Raw genomic sequence first — 24996 nt, 5'->3', positions numbered from 1 at the left:
AGGACGAATTGTCGTGCCTCAGTCAATCACCTCGATGATGGATCACGCAACAGAGTGTGATTAGGGGCAAGAGCGGTCATCAGACCGATTGCTCCTGAATGGTCTCCTCACAATACTTGGTATATAATTGTCTAATCAGCAAATCTTTGCAAATCATTGATGGTTGAGATGTAATCAAGTAACAAGGTTTAAAATTTTAAGAATTGTTCTATTCAGGACACATGAAAGAAAATGATCTATTTTCCACTTATTTGAACAAGATTTTATAATTCAAAAAATAAATAATAATAATTGAAATTTATAGCGAGTCCATCCTTTCTATTTTATATGCTTATTCTGTGCTATACTTTTAAGGACATAATAGAAAAACCCAAAATTTGAATTTAATACAAAGAGTACTTATGGAATAGCAATATATTCAAAGATTTATAATTGTGCCTAAAATAAGTACAAGAGGAAAAGGTAAAATAGCAAAGGGTTTTTTTTTTGGTTCCCCTTATCAAGATCTGGCATAAAGAGTGACTTCTAATACGTCGTTGATAACACATACAATCACTCATCATTCTCTTTCATATTTAAAAATAGATTAATTTTCTATACATTAATAATGTATACAGTATTAAATCTGAATGCATACTATTTGTTTCAAATTTTGAATTTTGAATTTAAATTAATATTAGTTGTCATGCATTCGAATCTAATAGCGTATACAGTGTATACAGGATTAATTCTTAAGCAATTATACATATTGTGGTGAATGAAAGTTGGGGGAGGCGATGAAGAGGGGACACCATATCAACAGTGTACATAAGTTTCAAAGAGAAAAATCATAGAGGGACTAAGAGCCTAAAAGTCTTCGATTTGGGTCCTCATTGCGTCAATGAATGATTTCCCATCTAGTTCACGGGAAAAAAATGCTTTTAAATAGTCAATCATACTAATTCTTCTGAAAATTGCCGGATTTTCGGGGGTGATAAGACTTGGTGCTGGACCCATGTCACCATTCAGTTTTGGGGAAAAGAACGTTGCAATGGAAAGCCTTTCGCTGTGCAAATTCACAGTTGCCCGATGCTCAACACTCTTGTAAATCCCATTTGTCACAATCTGCATCTCAGTAAAAAAAGGTCACATTATTCCCAACTGTGTACTATGTAGCATACATTCTCATAAAAGTTCAATTAGGCTCAATAATAGGATATGGTTAACAAGGTAATCTTGTGAGTTCACCTATAACCAGTGTTATGCCCCAAAAACATTGGAGATAGAATTCAGAAGCAATACCCTGATAGATCCAAGACATGATTTGTAAGTAACTCGTGTAATTAGCATTGAAATCAAGACAAAAAGTAAATTCCTTTCTGAAAATGAAAACAAATTTGTTGGGGAAAAGAGCAAGTATTTTTTTCAAAACAATGAAAGGAAAGTAGTTTGAATTTTACCACTCGTACATCACAAGTAAGCAATAATTTGGAGGGTGGGGTGTAAGGGCATGTACAATACTAATTTTGAAGTTATTATGCTCGAGTTTTTTCAATATAAGACCTTTTCATCCATATATTTTATGCTTTTTTTGACTTTATAAAGATACATGTTCTATTAAAATAGTTAATATTCTACCAATAAACAACATTCGTTTAACTCTGACAAAGTAGCCAAAGTTAGAAGTTTAGGCACAAATTTGTCAAAAGTTAAATTTTGGGATGAAAGCTACACTTTGACCTTGCCTCATTTTCTGGGCGGTGCAAGTTGATAATTAGTCTTACACATCAACCTAGTGTAGGCATCATAATCGGAAAGATTATCTCTTGAATCCTATTAAAATATGGGAAGGACATTCTAATTTCCATATATGTTCATAATTGTAGAAACCAATTTGAAAATATCTCATAAGGGAGGCCAAAAACTAGATAGATGTTGTAATTATATAAACAGAAAAGCAATTTGAAGAGATTGTTCATATTCACATTGCATCTTGGGAGAAAGGATTTTGAGCATGATTACCTCTAAAATGTCTCCAACATTGACTATGAATGCATTGGGAAGTGGTACAACAGGAACCCAAGCTCCAGCCTTTTTGATTTGGAGGCCTTCCACTTCATTGCCTTGAAGCACTACGGTAAGCCCAGCAGCATCAGAGTGGGGGCAAAGGCCCATCACTAGCTCAGGTTGGGGACACGGTGGATAATTGTTCATCCTCATTGATTGCAGCCCTTCTTGAAAAAGCATTGTCATATCTTCAAGCTTCATTCCTAATGCTTTTGTCATTTGCTCAAGGACCTTGATGGCAAGGATTTTCAATTTCCTTGAGTACTGGTCTAGAGTTTCTCTACAATGTTTAAAAAGTTGTAAATAAAAAGTAAAGAATATCCAATATATAATAACAATGCACAATGCTTTAGATGTTAACTAATTTTTAATGCATGCAAGGAGCCTTCCGTTCTTGAGTTCTTGATTGGTTTAATCTTAACCAGAATTTCAGCCACGAAACTTTGTTGTTATAGCCTCACAACTTGAACCATTAGACACCAAAAATCACACCCAAATTGGTGTTTTTGAGGGTGACACTACAGCTGAACAATAAAAACAACAAAACAGCAGCAACTACAACCCAAATCCCTTTTGGATTATAAACCCTGAATCCGACAGCCCTTTATTCCAACTTTGTTTCGGAAACTTGTGAAACCAGCTGTTAAATCCTTAAACCAGTGGGAAAAGGGGATCGAAACAGACTTGTTTCAAGATATCATAGTCCAAAAAAAAAGATTCCAGATTGCAACAATCAGTCATGAACAAGTCCAGAAATTGGAGTTGAGTCACCAAGTACCAAATTGTCTTGCATCGAGTCTTTAGTTTTTCCTTGTGGCATTATTTTACTCCTTTTGTGACGGCCCCACCTCCTCCTAAGGCGAACCAAAGGTTCGGCGGGCCCGCCTGCCCCAGCTCTCGTCAGGACTACGGATCAAATCATCGGAGAGTGCTAAGGACTGCGGCTGCGTCAAAAATCCGACAAAATTTTTTTTTCTTCTTCGTTCAAGCTTCACACTCGCTCGTTTTTTCCCCAATGGATACAAGAAAGTTGACATAGCTATAGAAACATACAATTTCAAATGAATACGTGTGAAACACTTGATTAAACACTTATTTACATATGTACATCGGAGTTTTCAACCAGTTAACTTGAAGTGCAAACCATAGTAGTCATACTTATATAAATTATATTTAGAGTTTGCCAGTACAGAAAAGCCTAATCAAAGGAAACGTTTAGAACTGGCTCAACTCTTATCTTCAAAAATCATAACTCTCAAAATATTGAACCCTGTAAGGAAGATAAAGATAACGGAAACGGGGTGAGTTTACGCTCAATGAGGTACTACAAGTACAAGTAGTAAAGAATCATGGCCATTTCACTTTTAAGGCATATACACAAACATATAAGAAAATGAATAAACACCTCAGATAGAAAGGATACAGGTGACTCTCAGGAGCCAAATTCCCGTTGCAGTACTTGATCCACCCTCGTTGACTCTCCGTCAACATTTAGAGAACATACATGACCGTAGACCCCACTTGTCAACAAATTCCGTCCACCGACCATACCTCTTGCCAGGCCCGAACACCACATACAGAGCAGAGGTGATAACACTCCCAAAGGATGGCTTTGATTACCATCACGTCCTATCAACAACCAAGATAGAACAATTATGGTTTCTCCCATCCACTAACCCAGGAAACGAAATGCACAAATGAAGCTCGACTATAAGTCGTGTGCCCAGCCAAGTGAACTACTAGTGCGAAGAAATAACAATGTGACGTTGGAGTAAAAAGGTAGCAGTTGGTCTTAAAACCTGAACAACCCTAAAAAACCTTTGCTCAAGTCATAAGTACATCCAACTAGCCAGTGAGTGAAGATTTGGGCAGCATACCCCTTGTGTTTACCTATTTTTCAGCCATTTATGGCTTCATTATTTTCCTCAAATCAGCCCCAATGTCACACACAAGAAAGGTATCATCATAGTCCTTCAATTAGGCTCCACAATCACCCAAGCACAACACAAGTATAATGATTCAAGCGGAAATCAAGATTTGAAGGCAAAAAGCCTAAATAGCAGATTTGACATCCCTTAGCGTTTCGATCACAACGGATGGTACACTTATCGGATTGGGGTGAATTTTATACCGTTTTGAAAATAAGACAAAGGGCTACAACTTTCATGAAGACCACTAGATCCAGTTCACAAGTGATCTAGGGTCAAAAGTATAGAATACAGAACCAGAAGGTCCTTGTCAGTATGGTTGTCAGTACTGAATTCAAATGGCAATAACTCAGGCTACACAATTCCGTTTGAGGTGTTTTTTGATTGTGTTAGAAAGCTGAAACATAGGGCTAAAACTTTTATGTTTTGGCCAAAGGCTGATTTGAAAACGGATCAAGGTGAAAAAAATGCAGCCAGAAAGATGAAATGTCAAAACTGTCCACAGAGCTCTACCTATGGCAGTCAAGGGTATTTTTTGTCTTTTCACATGATACAGTTCTCGGATTGAACTGAATTTTTACAGGAATCTATAAAAAATCATTTCCTACAACTTTCATGTTTTAAGCTAAGCCCAATTCGGCCTCCATCATGGCCGAATGAAACTGGTCAGAACAAGACAAATTGGTTTCCAACTTCTGGAATTTGAACTTTTCCTCTAAAAATTCATATCTAACAAGTACTCTATCATCAAAAACCATCAACTACTAGCTCAATAACATCAATTAAGAGGTAGATAACTATAATCAAAGCTGAAATGTAAAACCCTAGCTCCATATTCCAACAAATCAATCAAAAACTAACCGATTAACCGTCATAAGGCAAGATTAAGAGCTTCTAACTAAACTTTAACAAGATTAAAGAAGAGAAAAGGGATAGGTAGCCATGGTACCTTCCAAAGGTCCCTTGTAAGTGAGAAACACACCACTTTCTTCCAAAAAATTTTTTCACACAAAGCTTGCCAAACACCACAAGGTAAGTTTAATCGGTTTAGGTTTTGAAATTTCACTCAAACAAGAAGGATTCAAGGTTAAAGTGGAACTTTTCTCTCTTGGTTTTTCTCCTCCCTCAAGCTCGGCCACAAGATGCAGAAATGAAGAAGAAATGAAGTAAAGTTGGTGATAAAAATGAAAGAAAATTGGTTGGTCAAAACAACCATTGGATGGTTGCCACTTGTCACTCTAAGATTAGGTCTTGAATTTTTCTTCTTTTCCTTTCTTTTTGGGTCAATATTTTCGGCCCTTTGGAGGAGATATTTAGGGCCAATTTTGCTGAAATAAAAGTGAGAAAATTAAGGTAATAAAGTAGTGGTCAAGTGGTGTACTCAATCGGTAACGAACGGTACCTGTCGATTCAACCCGTTTTTCCTTATTTTCGCATGTACTAGGGTTTTAACTCGTTCGTCCGGATAGTGTAAAGCCGCGAATATGTCTACCATCTTCTCCAGCCATTTCTCAGCAACATCAGGGTCGGGTCCCCCAATAAACTTTGGCGGAGAAAACTTTTGAAACCGTTCTAGCGCTCTATCTTCACTCTCGACATGATGGCCAGGGTTTCCGGGGTTAGGGTTTGGGTTCTGGCCCTGTTGTTGCACTACTTGTGCGAGTAGGTTGGTCATTTGCTGCATGGCAGCAGCTATTTGTACATTGGGGTCTAATTGCGGTCCAGGGTTAGGTCCAGTAGAGGGTTCCCCCGTTTCCCTAACCGGTGCGGTTTGTCTAGTTCCGCGCCCGCGTCCCCGACTACTTCGTGTTCCTTCCATAGGGTATACTTTGTCTAGGCAAGAGTACTAAACCAAAGCGGTAACAAAACATGTAAGTAACACATAACTTTTCACATAACACATATTGATGCATTTCAAACAAGATCACAAGCACACATATATACAGGCCAAACATATATTTACAATCAGTCAGTCAAGTACGGCCAAAGCACGTACATACATACACGATCCTCCCGAGGATAGGCCTATCAAAATAAATTTACACGTAGCTAACCCTACATCCAAAACGGTTAGCTAAGGCTCTATCCCTATCCCTAGGTACATACCAAAACCACCACCTATCCAAAAGAAGCTTCTAAGATCAAGGCCTAATCAGTCGCCGGGGTCTGAGACCCAGACGATGGGGTAGACTCCTCCCCAGTCTCGGCCCCAGCGTACGAGGCCTCATCACTAGACTCCTCGAGTCCGTCGTCGCATAAGTTAAGGATCGCCTCCGCACGACCCCTGACCTTGCGAGCTCTCTTAGTCTCACGCTCACGTGCATCTCTCAGTTGATCACATAGATCATCGACTCGATCCTCGGCCTCATGCACGTCATACTCTAGCTCCATGATACGTGCGGCTTGCTTCTCATTGGTTGCCTTAGCCTGAGTCACCTCGGCTTCCAGCGTAGCAACCACAGCTTCAAGCTTAGTGTTATCCTTAGCAAACTCCTCACGTTCCTTAGCCACCGCCAACACTAGGGCGTTCGGATAGGCGTAGTTGCTACGGTACTCGCACTGTCGAACGCGGCTGGCCGGGCTCCAACGCACCACGACCCCCTTTTGCCTAAGTTGATACTTAATTGGCGGCAGCGAGCTACGAGGACGATCTCCTGCCGGGCGGTCATTCGGATCACCACTCGCATCCATCCTATAACAAAGGAAAATCACATGAATAAACTTAATAGGCATAAACAATAGCATCCCCAAGTCGAGCACTTCTATTATCCCCAGGCTAATTCAAACCTAGGCTCTGATACCACCTGTGACAGCCCCACCTTCCCCTAAGGCGAACCAAAGAGGTTAGCGGACTGCCTGCCCAACTCTCGCCAGGACTAACGGTGCAGTATAAAGCGATCTATCACGTTTGAAACTTATAACGCGCGCAACAAGGCAAAAGGGTAAAATATCCCAAAATAAAAGAAACGAACTCCAGAGTCGGCCATGAATAGTAACCGACCCGTCTGAAACCCAACCAAGCATCGAAATACATATACAACATAACATTAGCCATTTACAAGCCACAACGGCAAGCCAAAACCATTCACTAAGGAAGTACACATTCGATTTGCCTATCAAAAGGAAATGAACCCGTTATACATTAGGGTTTCACTTCAAGAGCAATACAAAAGACATTTACATGCTCAATTCGGCAATTGACTATCCAATCCATTCTCAAAAGTAATTATCACCCTGTAAGGAAAACAAATAACACGGAATGAGCTAAAGCCCAGTGGTATACCACCCAATAAGCAATCAAAGTCATATAAGAATGAACTTTCATTTAAAGTGCACAATTAAGCAATGAAGCAAAACGGTAAAAGGATACGGTCGGCTCTCAAGAGCCCATTTCCACGCTTGCAATCTTGATCCAACCTCATTGACTCTCCGTCAATGTAAAAGTACCAAACCATAGACCACCCTTTACTTCCAATCCTTCCACCTAACATACCCCAACCGGGCCCGCACTTCATTTCAGTAGTTTTTGGTAATACTCGAGTTTACCGGAACCAAGGGTCTCATTACCACAAGGTTCTCCAGTACAGTCCCCGTGGCAATTCAATCTTCACGACCAAGCCCTCGCCGGCTCGATCCAATTGACTACCAAACGGGGTTGAGCTCAGTAATGCAGTAAGGCCGTTGGACACCGTCCAAACGACATCAATTCAGTTTCCATGAAATGGAATTCACCAACCAATATATCAAGTTAGATAAAAACCAGAAATTTTAGCACTCTTGTCACTAATAAGCACAACATAAGCATCATTAGGTGTAGTAGGGTGTTTCAAGCTTCACTTACCAAGAACCAAGAGAGAAGAAGATGTTGGGCACCTTAATCCTTCAAACAAAGTTCACCAAACAACTTACTAGCTCTAGAAGGAAGAATTTTATGGAGTGAAATGGATGGAAGCAAATGTTTTTGGTTGATTTGCACCAAGTAGAAGCTTGAAAATTGAAGAAATCTCCTTCCTTTCTTGCTCAAGGTGGCCGGCCAACAAGGAGAGAAAAATGGTGAATTTTGTGCAATTTTTGGATATTTAACCTTTGGTCAAAAAAGTCAAAATTGTGAATAGTAATTCTTAAAAGGCATCCAATAAGAAGGTGACACTTGTCACCTTCATAAATGCATTCTTATCTTTCTTTCCTCTCTCACATCAATCACTTCACACACTCTACTTATCATTTAACACCCGATAAATTTTACACAGTATCCGAAACTTAACCTTATTGGCCGAATTTTTCCGAACTTGTCGCACTAGTGGGTCCCACATCCAATATATATTCTTAATTTTCTAAAAATTCACCAATGCTAGAAAAATCATCTTAAAACTATAATTGCTCATAAAATCCACTAAGAAAATATTTCTAAGCCAGAAAATGCAGAAAACATGCAATTAAGGGAAAATAAACCCTAGGAAAATAATTAGGGTTTTACGGGTTCTCACACACTCACCAAAAGTGAAGCTCAAAAGTCAAGCTGGGAATCGAAGTCCATGCCCTTGCTAAACCCTATAAATCCAAGTTTCAAAAACTATAAGTTTTACTAAACAAACCCTTGGTTTATATACAAAAGATTATCTGGTATTAAACTAATTTATTTACTCGGAATAAATCAATAAATCTCTTCGAATTAACTCTAGTAAAGTAATAAAATATTTCGTACAATTCCTTTAAAGCTACTTTTCTTTCTAGAGGTACAACCAAAGCCAATTTAATTCAAACAAATTTTCTTGCCGAACAAGTTTTCTAAGTCTTTCTTTTTAAAAGTATTAAAATCTCATGTTTTTAACAATTTTCCTCTAAAATAACTAGCCAAGGATAATTTTATGAAAAACTTAAAGTTTGGAAGTTAATACAATTATTTCTTAAAAAAAAAATACTAGAACTAGTTTGAGCAAAGAAAAGAATTAACTAGTTAGCACGGTTCTAAAAAAAATCCTGACATTTAAATTTTAGTTTTATCGTACTACACATAATTTCTATAACTTGATATTAAGATAAAATATTTCAATAAAGCTTGATAAAAAATACTCGAATTCAAAAGACCAAAACGGACTTCACGATTCCAACTCATTTGCACTTTAAATTCCAAGTCACCAATATAGAAAAATCACAAACCAAACATCAATTTCACTAGGGCTTCATCAATCATTAGCCCTAGGTCTCAACAGATTCAGTTCCAAACAAAATTCAACAAAGAAAGTCCAAGGTATCACAACAAACCCAAATCACAACCCATGGACCTTCCAAGTACATTTCAACCAACTACTTGAACGAATTCTCCAAAAATTAAACTCTTGCAAAAATTACTCAAATGGCCAAGAGTTTCATCAATCATTAGCTCTTGGCATCAAACAAATATTTCTTGTAACAAATCAACTAGAAATTTAACTCAAACATAAAAGAAAGTCACGGTTAGCTTACTCACAAATACACTTAGGAACTCAGATTTTCTTTTCTTGTTTCAACAATCAAGAAAAATCCAGCAATTGCCAATTCAAGACATCCGTTAAATCTCCATCTTTTATTTGCTTGAAACACCAAATATATAGCTCATAATCCATCCAACCGAAATCAAAACAAGTAACACACAATTCCAGAAAATAACCTCACTCAAACACCTCAATTAATTCGGCCAGCCTCCAAATCCAATTTCCCAGCAATATAGTAGTTTATTTATAGAGCTTTTGTCCCTAGTTTTCTTCAAAAAAAAATTTTTCCAACTCAACATGCAAAAGGTGATTAGCAAGCTACAAGCAAATCTTAAACATCCAATATGAAAATCTCAGCTACAAATTCGAAGAAAACTAATCAAATGTTCAACCCCTTTTCTTGGCCGCAAATTTCAGATTTCTTTTCTTTCTTTTCTTTTTTTTTTATCCACGATTCATATTCAAATCTTTCATGCATGTCCAAACCAAGTTAATATACAGCATATATTACAGTTTAACATAGGAATTCAAGGCCAAAATTCATAAAAATAGTTGGAAACTTCACCATTTCCTTCGTTCGGACAACCTGGAAAAAATTTCCAGCAAAACTCCTCCCACGGTCTCACCCAAAAATTCCAACTTTTCCTTTAGTTTCTTCAACTAGACTTCACTTAACACATAAAGCTAACAAATTACATGCATTACCCAACATAAATTTCCATTTTACTGGAATCACAAGCAGCAAGACAAACATGCAAGCTCTTGGTTCCTCATCTTTGACCCAGCTCCCATATTTTTTTCTCTTATCAAAATTCCCTTCAGCCAAATATTATTATTCATTGCTAAACCAACATGCAGCTCGTAATTCAGCTACATGCATGACCAAATAAACAGCTATCCATCAGATTTGATCCAAACCATGTGCGGACAACATAAAAAAAAAATTATCATCCAACCAGAAATTCATCCAATTCCTCTCGGTTGACTTGCATGTAAACAGATTTCGTATCCCTTCACTTTTCTTGATTAATCAAGGCTAATTAACCTCATGCAAAGCTTGATCATTCAATTTTTGGTTAGTTAACTACACATTTAAACTCAAATTATCACAAATTGGCCAAATCAAGCTGCAAATTTCCAGCTTACTCAATCGGCAACTCCAATTCCTTCACAATCAATTTTCCTTGTGACTTAATCTATCATCCAACCGCACAACCACCACATGCATGCTTATAATCAACATCATCTACCCCTAAACAACTAGTCTAGATCCAGAAATTACCTCAGCTTGGAGCTCAACACACACGGCTAGCAGCTGCAAAATTTTTTTCTTCTCGGACAGTCCAGAATTGCAGCCCGTCAGCTCTCCCTCTCCCTTGCTCAAGCTTGCGACTAGAATGGAGGAAATTTGGCTCTCAATCTCTTCACCAGCTCACGTATGGAAGGAATGATAACAAAAAGTCTCTCTTTTCTCTTCCTTGCTCATGGACAGAAAGGAAAAGAAATGAAAGCTCGGCTCTCTCTCACTTTCTCACTTCACTCTTGGCGTGCGGCAGAAAAATGAGAGGAAAGATTGATGTTGTGGTGATTTGGGCTGGTAGAATGAAATGCGTGAAGTGGAATGTATATATTGAGATGTGTTTAGTGGAGCTGGGTCGGTATTATAAATGGTGGAAATGCTGAAATGAATCATGGAGCCGGCATGCTGGAATTGTTTGGATTTGAAGATTGTTCTAGGAAGTTCCATGGCTACATGGTTAATTTGAAATGGAGGAAAGGCTAATTTGGTCTTTTAACATCTTGTTCGGCCTTCTACTTAGGTTCTCAGTCGTAAGCTAAAACCAAAGTCTTACCCCAGATGAAATTCGATAGCCTACTAGTGTACTAATCTCGTGGAAAATTCAATTATCGAGATTTCATCTTAATTCTAGGTTTCCGTTAACACCTAACATTATTGATACTTAAAATTAGCTATTGAAATTCAAGGAATTAATATTAAAACAATAAAACACTCTATGTCAAGAAATATTAACTTAACTTGGCAAAAATTCAAATAATCTAATATTTTGCACAATTAACTTATTTGCGACTTTAAACTTATTATTTTTTTTTCATACTTATCTAAGAACCAACAATAATAAAATTTATTCAAAGTCTAAAATGTACAAGCAACAAGTATGAATATATGTAAGTATATATTTATTTACTATTATTATTATTTTTTTTTTTAAGGTTCTCACATCCTCCCCCCCTTAAATGAATTTTGTTCTCAAAATTTTCACCTTCTAATGAAATAACTCAAGGTATTTCCTCTGCATATCTTCTTCCAGTTCCCAAGTTGCTTCCTCTATTTCATGATTTTTCCATAGAATCTTCACCAAAGGAATTTTCTTATTTCGCAATTCCTTCACTTCTTTTTCCAAAATCTTAACCGGTCCTTCCTCATAAGTTAATGATTCATCCACTTCAATTCCTTCCAATTGCAACACGTGGCTTGGATCGGGGTGATATTTCTTGAGCATAGAAACATGAAATACATTGTGAATTTTGGCCATGCTCGAAGGCAATTGCAGTTGATACGTCACCTTTCCGATTCGTTTCAAAATTTCAAAAGGTCCAATGTACCTCGGCTTTAACTTTTTACCCTTTTTGGACCCTACTCCGCCCTTCATGGGTTTAACTCTTAGGAACACTTTGTCTCCTACTTCAAAATTCAGATCTTTCCTCCTTGTGTCGGCGTAGCTCTTTTGCCGACTCTGGGCAGTTTGAAGCCTTTCCCTAATTAGTTTCACTTTCTCATGAGTTTCTTCCATCCAAGGTATAACCGTTGGATTTAAAATTTTCTTCTCTCCTATTTCATCCCAATGAATCGGAGATCGACACCTCCTCCCATATAATGCTTTATAAGGTGCCATTTGAATTGAAGCGTGATAGCTATTATTATAGGTAAATTCTACTAAGGCCATATATTGACTCCATTTACCTCCAAAATCCAATATACATGACCTTAGCATATCCTCCAAAGTCTGAATTGTCCTTTCTGACTGCCCGTCTGTTTGGGGATGATAAGCGGTACTAAACTTCAACTTGGTCCCCAATGTCTCTTGAAATTTCTGCCAAAAACGCGAAACAAACCTTGGATCACGATCAGACACAATGCTTATAGGAATACCATGCAATCTCATGATCTCTTCTGTGTACAACTTGGCCAATTTTTCCAAAGAAAAGCTCATATTCATAGGTAGAAAATGTGCGGACTTGGTAAGCCTGTCAACTATTACCGAAACCGCATTAAATCCTTTTTGATTTCGAGGCAATCCCGTTACAAAATCCATGTTTATGTGTTCCCACTTCCATTCAGGGATTTCTAGTGGCTGCAATAGACCAAAGGGTTTCTGATGTTCAGTTTTTACTTGTTGGCAGATCAGACATTTTTGGACAAACTTTGCCACGTCCTTTTTCAAACCGTCCTACCAATATAATTCCTTCACATCGTGATACATTTTGTTCACTCCTGGGTGTATGGTATACCTCGATCGATGTGATTCTTCTAGAATCTCTCTCCTTAATTCTTCATCAACTGGAACCACAATTCGATCTCGAAACCTTAACACTCCTTCAGACCCTAATTTAAAGTCTAGGTTTTCTCCGTTTTGCACTTTCTCCAACTTTTCCTGGATCATAGGGTCCATTTTTTGTGCCTCCTTAATACGCTCCAACAATGGTGATTTCAACGTCAGGTTCCCAAATAAAACCTTCAATCTCTCCAAGCGAGGGTTCCAACTACTAACCTCTTCTAACATGCCCCATTCTTTTACCATTAACCCCGCTACTTGGGCCTTTCTGCTTAAAGCGTCTGCCACCACGTTGGCTTTTCCTGGGTGGTAGTTTATTGAACAATCATAATCCTTCAAAAATTCTACCCATCGCCTCTGTCTCAAATTCAATTCCTTTTGAGAAAACAAGTACTTAAGACTCTTGTGGTCCGTAAAAACTTCAAAGGTCACACCGTACAAGTAATGTCTCCATTTCTTTAAGGCAAAGACCACTGCGGGCAGTTCTAGGTCATGCGTTGGGTAATTTTGTTCATGAGACTTCAATTTTCTAGAGGCATAGACAACCACTTTACCCTTTTGCATTAGTACGCATCCTAGACCTTCCCTAGAGGCATCGGAGTATATGACATAACCTTCTATTCCGTCCGGCAACGCCAAAACAGGAGCTGATGTTAAGTGCCTCTTTAACTCCTGAAAACTTGACTCGCACTTTGGAGTCCAAATAAACTTATTATTTTTCTTTGTCAGCTTTGTCATAGGTCCAGTAATTTTTGAAAAGTCCTTGATGAACCGCCTGTAATAACCTGCTAAACCCAGAAAACTTCTAACCTCGGTTGGAGTTTTGGCTGCTTCCACATTGTGACTGCCTCAACTTTTGCCGGATCCATGACAATTCTATCTTTAGAAACTTTGTGCCCCAGAAAAGAAATTTCATCCAACCAAAACTCACACTTACTAAATTTAGCATACAATTTATGTTCCCTTAAGATCTACAGAACCACCTTCAAGTGTTGAACATGATCTTTTCGAGTCTTAGAATATACTAAGATATCATCAATAAAGACCACTACAAACTGATCCAAGTACTTTTTAAAGACCCTCTGCATTAAGTCCATGAAGACAGCTGGTGCATTGGTTAATTCAAATGGCATGACTACAAACTCAAAGTGTCCATATCTTGTATTGAAAGCAGTCTTGGGTATGTCTTCCTTCTTAATTTTCAACTAATAGTACCCTTGCCTCAAATCCAGCTTGGAGAAAACTACTGATCCTTGCAGCTGGTCAAATAAGCTGTCAATCAATGGTAGAGGATATTTATTTTTAATTGTACCCTTATTTAATCCTCGATAATCAATACACAACTTCAAACTTCCATCCTTTTTCTTAACAAATAGAACAGGTGCGCCCCATGGCGAATCACTTTCTCTAACAAAACCTCTCTCCAATAGATCCTGTAATTGTATTTTCAATTCTTTTAGCTCTGCAGGAGCCATTCGGTACGGAGTCTTAGAAATCGGGGCCATTTCCGGCACTAGTTCAATCTTAAACTCCACTTCTCTCTCTGGAGGTAATGTTTTTAATTCTTCGGGAAACACATCTGAAAATTTCCTTACCACTGGCACATCCTCCAACTTTACTTGATCATTGGGAGCGTTAATCAGGAAAGCTAAGAAACCTTGCGCTCCTCTATACAACATTTTCCTTGCCCGAACTCCCGAAATCATAGCAGACGATACTAACCTACCTTTCACATCCAATTTCAGGGTTGCTTCCCCGGGAATCCAAAATTCTACCACTTTTGCTTTACAATCAAGCTTAGCATGGTAATGAGTTAGGAAATCCATTCCTATGATAACATCATACCCTTTTATGTCCAAACTGACTAGATCTACTAGCATCTTACGCTCTCCAACCCAGAACTTGCAGTTCTTATAGGCCAGGCTAGTGATTATACTTTTATTACCCATAGGTGTCCTAACTTCAAGATCAAAGGGTAACTTAACAGGTTGTACATCGATTCCGGACATAAAAATTGGATTCACAAATGAATGAGTTGCGCCAGGATCAATTAGTACTCTAGCTAATCGGTGAAAGATTGGAAGAGTACCTTCCACAACCTCCGAGAAATCAGGTACAGGTTGATCGTCCATAGCGTACACCCTGGCAGGAACTTTCGGCCTGTTTCCTCCAGAAGTGGCTTGTCTAGCACTTGGGGTACCGCCTTCTTGTATTTTTGAACAACCGGCAATCTGGTGTTCACTGCTTCCGCATCTCAAGCACTTCCCTTCTTTCCTCTAGCATCCGTTCTCAGTATGGCTAGCCCTCCTGCAATATCCACAAGTTACCTGAGGGGTGGTCACACGACCTCCTTGCGGGGCGTTCCTAATTTGATTCCTTCCACTTGGTCCTCCTCTAGTACCGATATCTCTTCTTCCGGTACCTCTTGCCCCAGCTCCTCTTGCTAGAGCGTCTCGTGGTGCTCCAGGACTATTTACTCCACCCATTCCTCGACCTACTTTGGCCGGTGGAGCATTTGCATAAGTCGGCTCCCGACTGCTGCTAGGGCCAAATCTTTTCTTGGCCTGGAAGGATTTTACTTGAGCTCTGGCAACTTCAACCCTCTGAGCTCTCTCTACGACATCAGCAAATGTCTCTATCCGAACAGCAGCTAATCCCTCCTAAATTTCCACGTTTAGTCCCTGCACAAACCTCCTTACACGCCTTTGCTCCGTGGCTATCAATTAAGGAGCAAAACGGGACAATTTTGTGAATTGGATTTCATATTTGGCGACACTCACCGCCCCCTGCCTACACTTGATAAAGTCATGCTCTCTTTTCTCTTGGATGAGAGGGGGTAGAAACTTGGCGTTGAACTCCCTTATGAAGTTCGCCCAGGTCCTAGGAATATGGTTCCTATCCCAATTGATCCTAATTAAATTCCACCAGGAACGAGCAGCTCCTTCAAATTGGAATGCTGCAAAAGTCACTTGTCTCTCCTCTGTATAATTTAAAGCTGCAAAAATGTCAAAGATCCTCTCCCACCAACCTTCTGGTACCTCAGGCTCTGCGCCTCCATAGAACTTAGGAAGTTCAAACTTCGAGAATCTCTCTAATGCCCGATCCTTTGTATTGATTGGGCCTCCTTGATGATGCACCGCTCCAAGGGCTTGGTGTTCAGTCATGCGCTCTAGTACAACGGTTATTTTATTGATTGCGGTGGCCACTGGGTCTCCGGCCACGCTTCCTTGACCCTGGTCTTGATTGACCTCAGGTTCCCTATCACCACCACCCTCAGGGTGTTGTCTAGTTGATCTCCCACATTCTCTACCTCTAACTCGTCGATCCATAACCTAGTTATGCCTATTGATATAAATGAAGTAATAAGCGAAGATATTGTTACTTATTTACTTATTATATTTTCTTTTATAAGTAAAATCATCATGAACATTAAGAAAAGGTAAATAAAACACTTAACACATATATTCACATACCAAAGTTCGTACAACTAGCAGGTTAGGGTGCCTTCCGAAAATATGGCGTACAAGTTTAGTAAATATATACAAACAATCCCTTAAACCAAAAATAGGGATATAGTGCCTCAAAAGTAGGCCATCTAGTTAGACAAAATGCTATGACCTAAACTAGTGTCACCCTAACTAACCCTGGATAAGTAGATACAAACAGATCAAACCTAGCTAACCCTCAGGAGGGCTACCAGGAGCAACGTTCTCCTCAGGGTCCTCCTCCGGATCCTCCTCCGGGTCCTCCTCCACACCTGCCTGAGCAGTACCCTGAATAATCCCCATGACCTCGTCTATCATCATAGTGGTGTCGGCCCTAATACCCGCACTCCTATCTCGTACCTCCTCAGCTACCCGAGTCAATTGAGACCTCTGTCTTCCTAACTCCTCACGAGCAGCCTCTGACCTAGCCCTCTCGGCTGCTAACCTCTGCTCGAGCTCAGCTATACGATCCATCTGAGTATCAACCATGATGCTCAATTCCTCGACATCTTAGGTCAAAATGTGATTAGCATCCCTCAACTGGCAACGCTTGTCCTCCAAAGACAGCACTAACTCATTAGGGTAAGCATATGTGACCCTACACTCACATCGGGGATACCTATCAGCTGGTGTATAACGTATACGAGGTCCTCAGTCTCGTGGCCTATAGGAGATGGACCTAAGAGGCTCTACATGTCCATTAGCCACTCCATTACCATTAGCATGTCCGTTTCCATTTTCCATACCTGCAAAATAACCAAAATCCAAAGGTTAATACTTAAATAGCTAACTTGCTCAAGTACTACTTAGAATGCTTCTAATTATCTCGCTTCTTAACTCTAAAAAGGTTCAGAGTTTCTAACACTTCTAATGAATCATTCAAATAATTTCCTAACCTAGACTCTAATACCACCTGTGGCGGCCCCACTTCTCCCTAAGGCGAACCAGAGGGTTGGCGGGTCGCCTGCCTAGCTTTCGCCAGGACTCACGAAAGAAAACCGACTAAACCCTTTCCACGTATAACTTAAACCAAAACAAAATTCGTCATCCGAACATGCCAAACCTTTAAACGATCAGAATATTAAAACACATTAACTTCAGAGATAACATTGCCATTGGACATCTGAACGTTCACTCTTACTTACATCTCCGACCAATTCAACACGAAACTACAAATACACATTACAAACCACACAGTAACCTCATAAAGGTCAAATAAATTCATACAAGCCAAAACTTAGGGTGTGCACTTTTCCAGCTTCAAGTGACAACCCAAAACAAAAGATATATAGTCGATTCAACACAATAGTTACAAAAGCTAAAAGCAGACTTCAAATCTCTCGAATGCCAAAACCTGTTAAGGAAAACAAATATCGTGTGGTGAGCTAAAGCTCAGTGGTGCCCAAAACATGCAATCATATAACACAAATAGTAAATAACAACTTCAAGCTTAAATTCATCAAGTAGAAAAGCGTATAACATCACAGGGTAGGATACAGGGGCTCTCAGGAGCCATTTTCCACTAGTTTGATCAAAATTAACCGCAGTTGACCCTCTGTCAACTCTCACTATCTAAAGTCCATGTAGATTCATTATATTTTTTTTCTTAACACGCTCCAACCAACTTACTCCCACCGGGCCCGCACACCTCACGAGAGAGTTTGGTATTACTCGAGTATACCTTTTTATAAACTAGTCGAGGGATTCACCCAATGACGTCACAACACGAGGTTACCAGGTCAGGATAAGAGGCCCTCCTACCCTAAGGTGTGGTACATTCCCCTGCCTGGTAGATTAGTTGTCGAGTCCATGCTCCAGTCAACAATTGCAAAATTTTAGTACTTGAGATAGGATAAGAGGCCCTCCCACCCTCAAGTGTGTACATTGCCCTACTCAGTACATAGCTAGTACAAGCGAGACATTCGAGAAAACGTTTCAAGCAAGTCACCACTCGAAAGGCTAGTGCGATAAAGTACACACTGCTACTTCAATGGATCAGGAAAACCACTTTCCAACTATCACATAACAAATCAAGAAAGCACTTTAACAAATTAGTCATAGAGCAAGCACTGATACTCACTAAAAGTGAAGCTCAAAAGTCAAGCTGGGAATCGAAGTCCACGCCCTTGCTAAACCCTAGAAATCCAAGTTGCAAAAACTATAAGTTTTACTAAACAAACCCTTGGTTTATATACAAAAGATTATCTGGTATTAAACTAATTTATTTACTCGGAATAAATCAATAAATCTCTTAGAATTAAAGCTAGTAAAGTAATAAAATATTTTGTACGATTCCTTTAAAGCTACTTTTCTTTCTAGAGGTACAACCAAAGCCAATTTAATTCAAACAAGTTTTCTTGCCGAACAAATTTTCTAAGTCTTTCTTTTTAAAAGTATTAAAATCTCATGTTTTTAACAATTTTCCTCTAAAATAACTAGCCAAGGATAATTTTATGAAAAACCTAAAGTTTGGAAGTTAATACAATTATTTCTTAAAAAAAATATTAAAACTAGTTTGAGCAAAGAAAAGAATTCACTAGTTAGCACGGTTCTAAAAAAATCCCGACATTTAAATTTTAGTTTTATCATACTATACATAATTTCTATAACTTGATATTAAGATAAAATATTTCAATAAAGCTTGATAAAAAATACTCGAATTCAAAAGACCAAAACGGACTTCACGATTCCAACTCATTTGCACTTTAAATTCCAAGTCACCAATATAGAAAAATCACAAACCAAACATCAATTTCACTAGGGCTTCATCAATCATTAGCCCTAGGTCTCAACAGATTCAGTTCCAAACAAAATTCAACAAAGAAAGTCCAAGGTATCACAACAAACCCAAATCACAACCCATGGACCTTCCAAGTACATTTCAACCAACTACTTGAACGAATTCTCCAAAAATTAAACTCTTGCAAAAATTACTCAAATGGCCAAGAGTTTCATCAATCATTAGCTCTTGGCATCAAACAAATATTTCTTGTAACAAATCAACTAGAAATTTAACTCAAACATAAAAGAAAGTCACGGTTAGCTTACTCACAAATACACTTAGGAACTCAGATTTTCTTTTCTTGTTTCGACAATCAAGAAAAATCCAGCAATTGCCAATTCAAGACATCCATTAAATCTCCATCTTTTATTTGCTTGAAACACCAAATATATAGCTCATAATCCATCCAACTGAAACCAAAACAAGTAACACACAATTCCATAAAATAACCTCACTCAAAAACCTCAATTAATTCGGCCAGCCTCCAAATCCAATTTCCCAGCAATATAGTAGTTTATTAATAGAGCTTTTGTCCCTAGTTTTCTTCAAAAAAAAATTTTTCCAACTCAACATGCAAAAGGTGATTAGCAAGCTACAAGCAAATCTTAAACATCCAATATGAAAATCTCAGCTACAAATTCGAAGAAAACTAATCAAATGTTCAACCTCTTTTCTTGGCCGCAAATTTCAGATTTCTTTTCTTTCTTTTCTCTTTTTTTTTATCCACGATTCATATTCAAATCTTTCATGCATGTCCAAACCAAGTTAATATATAGTGTATATTACAGTTTAACATAGGAATTCAAGGCCAAAATTCATAAAAATAGTTGGAAACTTCACCATTTCCTTCATTCGGACAACCTGGAAAAAATTTCCAGCAAAACTCCTCCCACGGTCTCACCCAAAAATTCCAACTTTTCCTTTAGTTTCTTCAACTAGACTTCACTTAACACATAAAGCTAACAAATTACATGCATTACCCAACACAAATTTCCATTTTACTGGAATCACAAGCTGCACGACAAACATGCAAGCTCTCAGTTCCTCATCTTTGATCCAGCTCCCATATTTTTTTCTCTTATCAAAATTCCCTTCAGCCAAATATTATTATTCATGGCTAAACCAACATGCAGCCCGTAATTCAGCTACATGCATGACCAAATAAACAGCTATCCATAAGATTTGATCCAAACCATGTGCGGACAACATAAAAAAAAATAAATATCATCCAACCAGAAATTCATCCAATTCCTCTCGGTTGACTTGCATGTAAACAGATCTCGTATCCCTTCACTTTTCTTGATTAATCAAGGCTAATTAACCTCATGCAAAGCTTGATCATTCAATTTTTGGTTAGTTAACTACACATTTAAACTCAAATTATCACAAATTGGCCAAATCAAGCTGCAAATTTCCAGCTTACTCAATCGGCAACTCCAATTCCTTCACAATCAGTTTTTCTTGTGACTTAATCTATCATCCAACCGCACAACCACCACATGCATGCTTATAATCAACATCATCTACCCCTAAACAACTAGTCTAGGTCCAGAAATTACCTCAGCTTGGAGCTCAACACACACGGCTAGCAGCTGCAAATTGTTTTTTCTTCTCGGACAGTCAAGAATTGCAGCCCGTCAGCTCTCCCTCTCCCTTGCTCAAGCTTGCGACTAGAATGGAGGAAATTTGGTTCTCAATCTCTTCACCAGCTCACGGATGGAAGGAATGATAACAACAAGTCTCTCTTTTCTCTTCCTTGCTCACGGACAGAAAAGAAAAGAAATGAAAGCTCGGCTCTCTCTCACTTTCTCACTTCACTCTTGGCGTGCGGCAGAAAAAGGAGAGGAAAGATTGATGTTGTGGTGATTTGGGCTGGTAGAATGAAATGTGTGAAGTGGAATGTATATATTGAGATGTGTTTAGTGGAGCTGGGTCGGTATTATAAATGGTGGAAATGCTGAAATGAATCATGGAGCCGGCATGCTGGAATTGTTTGGATTTGAAGATTGTTCTAGGAAGTTCCATGGCTGCATGGTTAATTTGAAATGGAGGAAAGGCTAATTTGGTCTTTTAACATCTTGTTCGGCCATCTACTTAGGTTCTCACTCGTAAGCTAAAACCAAAGTCTTACCCCAAATGAAATTCGATAGCCTACTAGTGTACTAATCTCGCGGAAAATTTAATTATCGAGATTTCATCTTAATTCTAGGTTCCCGTTAACACCTAACGTTATTGATACTTAAAATTTGCTATTGAAATTCAAGGAATTAATATTAAAACAATAAAACACTTTACGTCAAGAAATATTAACTTAACTTGGTAAAAATTCAAATAATCTAATATTTTGCACAATTAACTTATTTTCGACTTTAAACTTTTTATTTTTTTTTCATACTTATCTAAGAACCAACAATAATAAAATTTATTCAAAGTCTAAAATGTACAACCAACAAGTATGAATATATGTAAGTATATAGTTATTTACTATTATTATTATTTTTTTTTTAAGGTTCTCACAAAATTAATTGATTGCAAAGGCATTGCGTTTTTTACTAGAAAGTAAGGAATAAAAGATATTCTTCCCGTTGGGAAATATTGTCGAACACCTGGAATGCGTTAAAGGCCAGCAAGAAAAAGAAAACTAAAAACTATGCTAAAAGCTAAAAACTAGAGCCGTCCCAAAAGAGATGTCCCTGGCCTCTGTACGACTCCCCCTTAAAAGCCAGAAGCCAATGACTCAATGCTTTCTACCTCGTGGTCCCTACCAAAATTGAAAGCCAAAACAAGGTATACAAAAGATGTGGCTCAATTTCCTTTTTGTTTTCTCGGCTCCTAGGGCTCTCATAGCCCTCACTTCATCAGATCAATCCGTTTGTTTTCTCTCTTGTGAGCCACGTTGAGGGAGTTTTGCAGAAGACTCCACTTGTGAAGTAATTTGCTTCTGAAAGTCCCTCTTTTTTGTAGTTTTCTACTCCAATTCCTGAAATTAATTCCAGATACCAAATATAAGTAGATATCGACAATTAACACAATATTTCACAGGGACAAAAGGGAAAATTAATAATAAAATTGCTAACAAATAATGCCCTATCAACCACAAACTTAACTCAAGCACAATCAAGATACAAACCCTTATTCTAGTGCTCTTTGGTACTCAAGTACAAGAATCCATAATAAGATAATTCACATCTCGAGTCGGTTGGTCCCAAGAGTAAATCACCCCTACTAGAGATTCCTACCTGACGTACATATCTATCCATGATAAGGGATTTTCACTTATAATCGGCACGATTCATAGCTTACGTCCAAGAAGAGCACATAATTCTTTACACTTATTCACATAATCGGGACCATATCACCACTTGCCCCAAATTCACTCCGCACAGAGATCACACGAAACAGCTCTAATACCATCTGTGATGACCCCACCTCCCCCTAGGCCTTACCCCAGGGTTTAGTGGACCGCCTGCCCAACTCTCGCCAGGACTCACTTACGCTTGACTCGAGAAAAGATATCACGACCATAGAAAAGAAATGAAACAACAATTTCAAACTTAACATATACATTGATGCTCAAATCCAACTACAAGGCTTATATATGCCCAAATACGTTAAATTGTTTACAACTTAAGTACAATCAACCCTAGTCAGGTGTTAGCGCGAGTACAATTGCAAAATCTAAAAACTAGACTAGCTAGCCTGCACAAGTCTCACGCCTTGCTCGTACCCCTTGTAAGAAAAATAAATGGCATGGAATGAGCTAAAAATCCAGTAAGATTCCAAATAGCAAGTTGACCATCATTGAAAAGTTCACGTATTAAAGTAGCAAAGTAGCGAGCATAACCAATCCATAAAAGTGAACAATAACACTTCAAATAACAAATCTCAAAATGAACGAGTGTAAAATTTTTCAAAAGAAGCAATAACCCGATAAGTAATACTCATGTCAAAGTATAAGAATACAGATGGCTCTCAGGAGCCAATTTCCCGTTGTTTCACTAGAGCTTGATCAAGTATTAGTTAACACTCCGTCAATCTTCAAGTAAAGTAACCAATCCTATAGTGCTTCGCTTCACACCAATCTGTCCACCATTCAACCCCCTTACCGAGCCCAAACACCAACTAAACACTGGTGGTAATACTCGAGTATACCGATCAGTCGAGGCGATAACACTCCACTCAACAACATTAGATATCCATGGTTCGCTATCTAATCAACCAAACCCTTGCCGGCTCGACTCAATTAACTAGCTAGTGGGGTTTGGATTTTCAAGTAGTCACTATAGTCAATGACCAATCGATTTAGTCAAGAGGAAAGTACGGAGACGGGAATGAGAGGTACCTCCCACTCGAATCGAGTGTTGTACATACTGCCGCTCAGCTCTTACAAGTCAAGCACAAGTATATCAAGTCGATTGTAACAATAAACAAGTTCATATCACATTAGGGCAAGTGCGATAAAGTACACTTTTACCCGACCATACCAATCAAATATAATTAGATTACATTGGCCAAGTATTGTAAACAAGTGTCAAGTTCAATCAAGTATTTGGAAGTACTCACCAAAGATTTAGTGCTTGTCAAAAATCATGTTCAGGTGTAACTCCTTGGTTGGAGACCAAATCTGCGATACAATATCATTTAAAACCTTGAAATCAACTAGGGTTCGAAACATAGGAGTTTCGCTTCAAGAAGACCAAGTAAATGAAACTCATTTAGATAGGATTCATGTTACATATCAAACTCTAGAAAATTCAGACACGCTCTTTTGGTGTTGCTAAATAAGCAACTAAAACTTTGGAATTCGCATTTGAGTCGCAAAGATGAGGAAAACGTATTTCTATTGATTTTTTCCAAGGGTACGAGTTTTGACCGAATTCTAGCTTATATACCTCTATGAAAGAGGATTCAAATAACCTAGATAATTCAAATTCAATTCAACTTCAATTCTTTGCTCGAATCACAAGTACACACACCTAGTTCTCGAGTGAAAATTTGGGCGGCATGCCCTTTGTATTTAGCTATTTTTCCAGCCATTTATGGCGTCCTTATTTTTCTAAATTGAGCCCCACAATCACACACAAGTAATGTTACTAACACAGTCCTTCATTTTGGCTCCAAAATCATCCAATTACAACACAAGTGTAATAATACAATCGGAAATCAGTTTTGAAGATAAAAAGCGAAACAGCAAATATGACATCTTATAGTATTTTGGCCACAACTAGAGCTACGTTTATCGGATTGGCGTGCACCTGATACTATTTTGAAGCAAAGACAAAGGGTAACAGAACTTTCATAAAGACAACCTAACCCAATTCACAGTTGATCTAGGTCAAATTTGCAAATTACAGAACCAGAAGTTCATGGTCAGTCTGGTTGTTAGTACTGAATTCAAATGGCAATAACTCAAGCTACACAATTCCGTTTGAGGTATTTTCAGATGCGTTGGAAAGCTGAAACATAGAGCTAAAAGTTTTGAGTTTTGGCCAAAGACGGATTTGATACGGATCAAGGTGAAAAATGAAGCCAAACGTATGTAATCTCAAAACTGTCCATGAAATGAGGCTTTTGGCAGTCAGGAGTATTTCGTCATTTCACATGCTACAGTGCTTTGATCGAGCTGAAATTTTACAGGCAGCTATATAACATCATTACCTATAATTTTCATGTTTTAACCTAAGCCTAATTGAGCCTGTAGGATAG

General features: G+C 38.4%; 1 protein-coding gene across 1 annotated transcript in view; it reads right to left on the bottom strand.

The window, feature by feature from the left end:
- Nucleotides 1–772: 772 nt before the first annotated feature.
- The window catches only part of LOC140014268 (oxoglutarate-dependent flavonoid 7-O-demethylase 1-like), a 176937-nt gene continuing 152713 nt past the window's right edge, over nt 773–24996 (bottom strand). The window contains exons 2-3 of the mRNA XM_072064716.1: nt 2002–2302; nt 773–1104 (exon numbers count right to left, since the gene is read on the bottom strand). Of these exons, the coding sequence (XP_071920817.1) occupies nt 847–1104; nt 2002–2302 (559 nt within the window). The 3' untranslated portion in view covers nt 773–846. The remainder of the gene's footprint in view (nt 1105–2001; nt 2303–24996) is intronic.

The sequence above is a fragment of the Coffea arabica genome, chromosome 9c, assembly GCF_036785885.1.
Source record: "Coffea arabica cultivar ET-39 chromosome 9c, Coffea Arabica ET-39 HiFi, whole genome shotgun sequence".
Lineage (NCBI taxonomy): Eukaryota > Viridiplantae > Streptophyta > Magnoliopsida > Gentianales > Rubiaceae > Coffea > Coffea arabica.
This window is presented reverse-complemented; position numbering and strand designations above follow the sequence as displayed.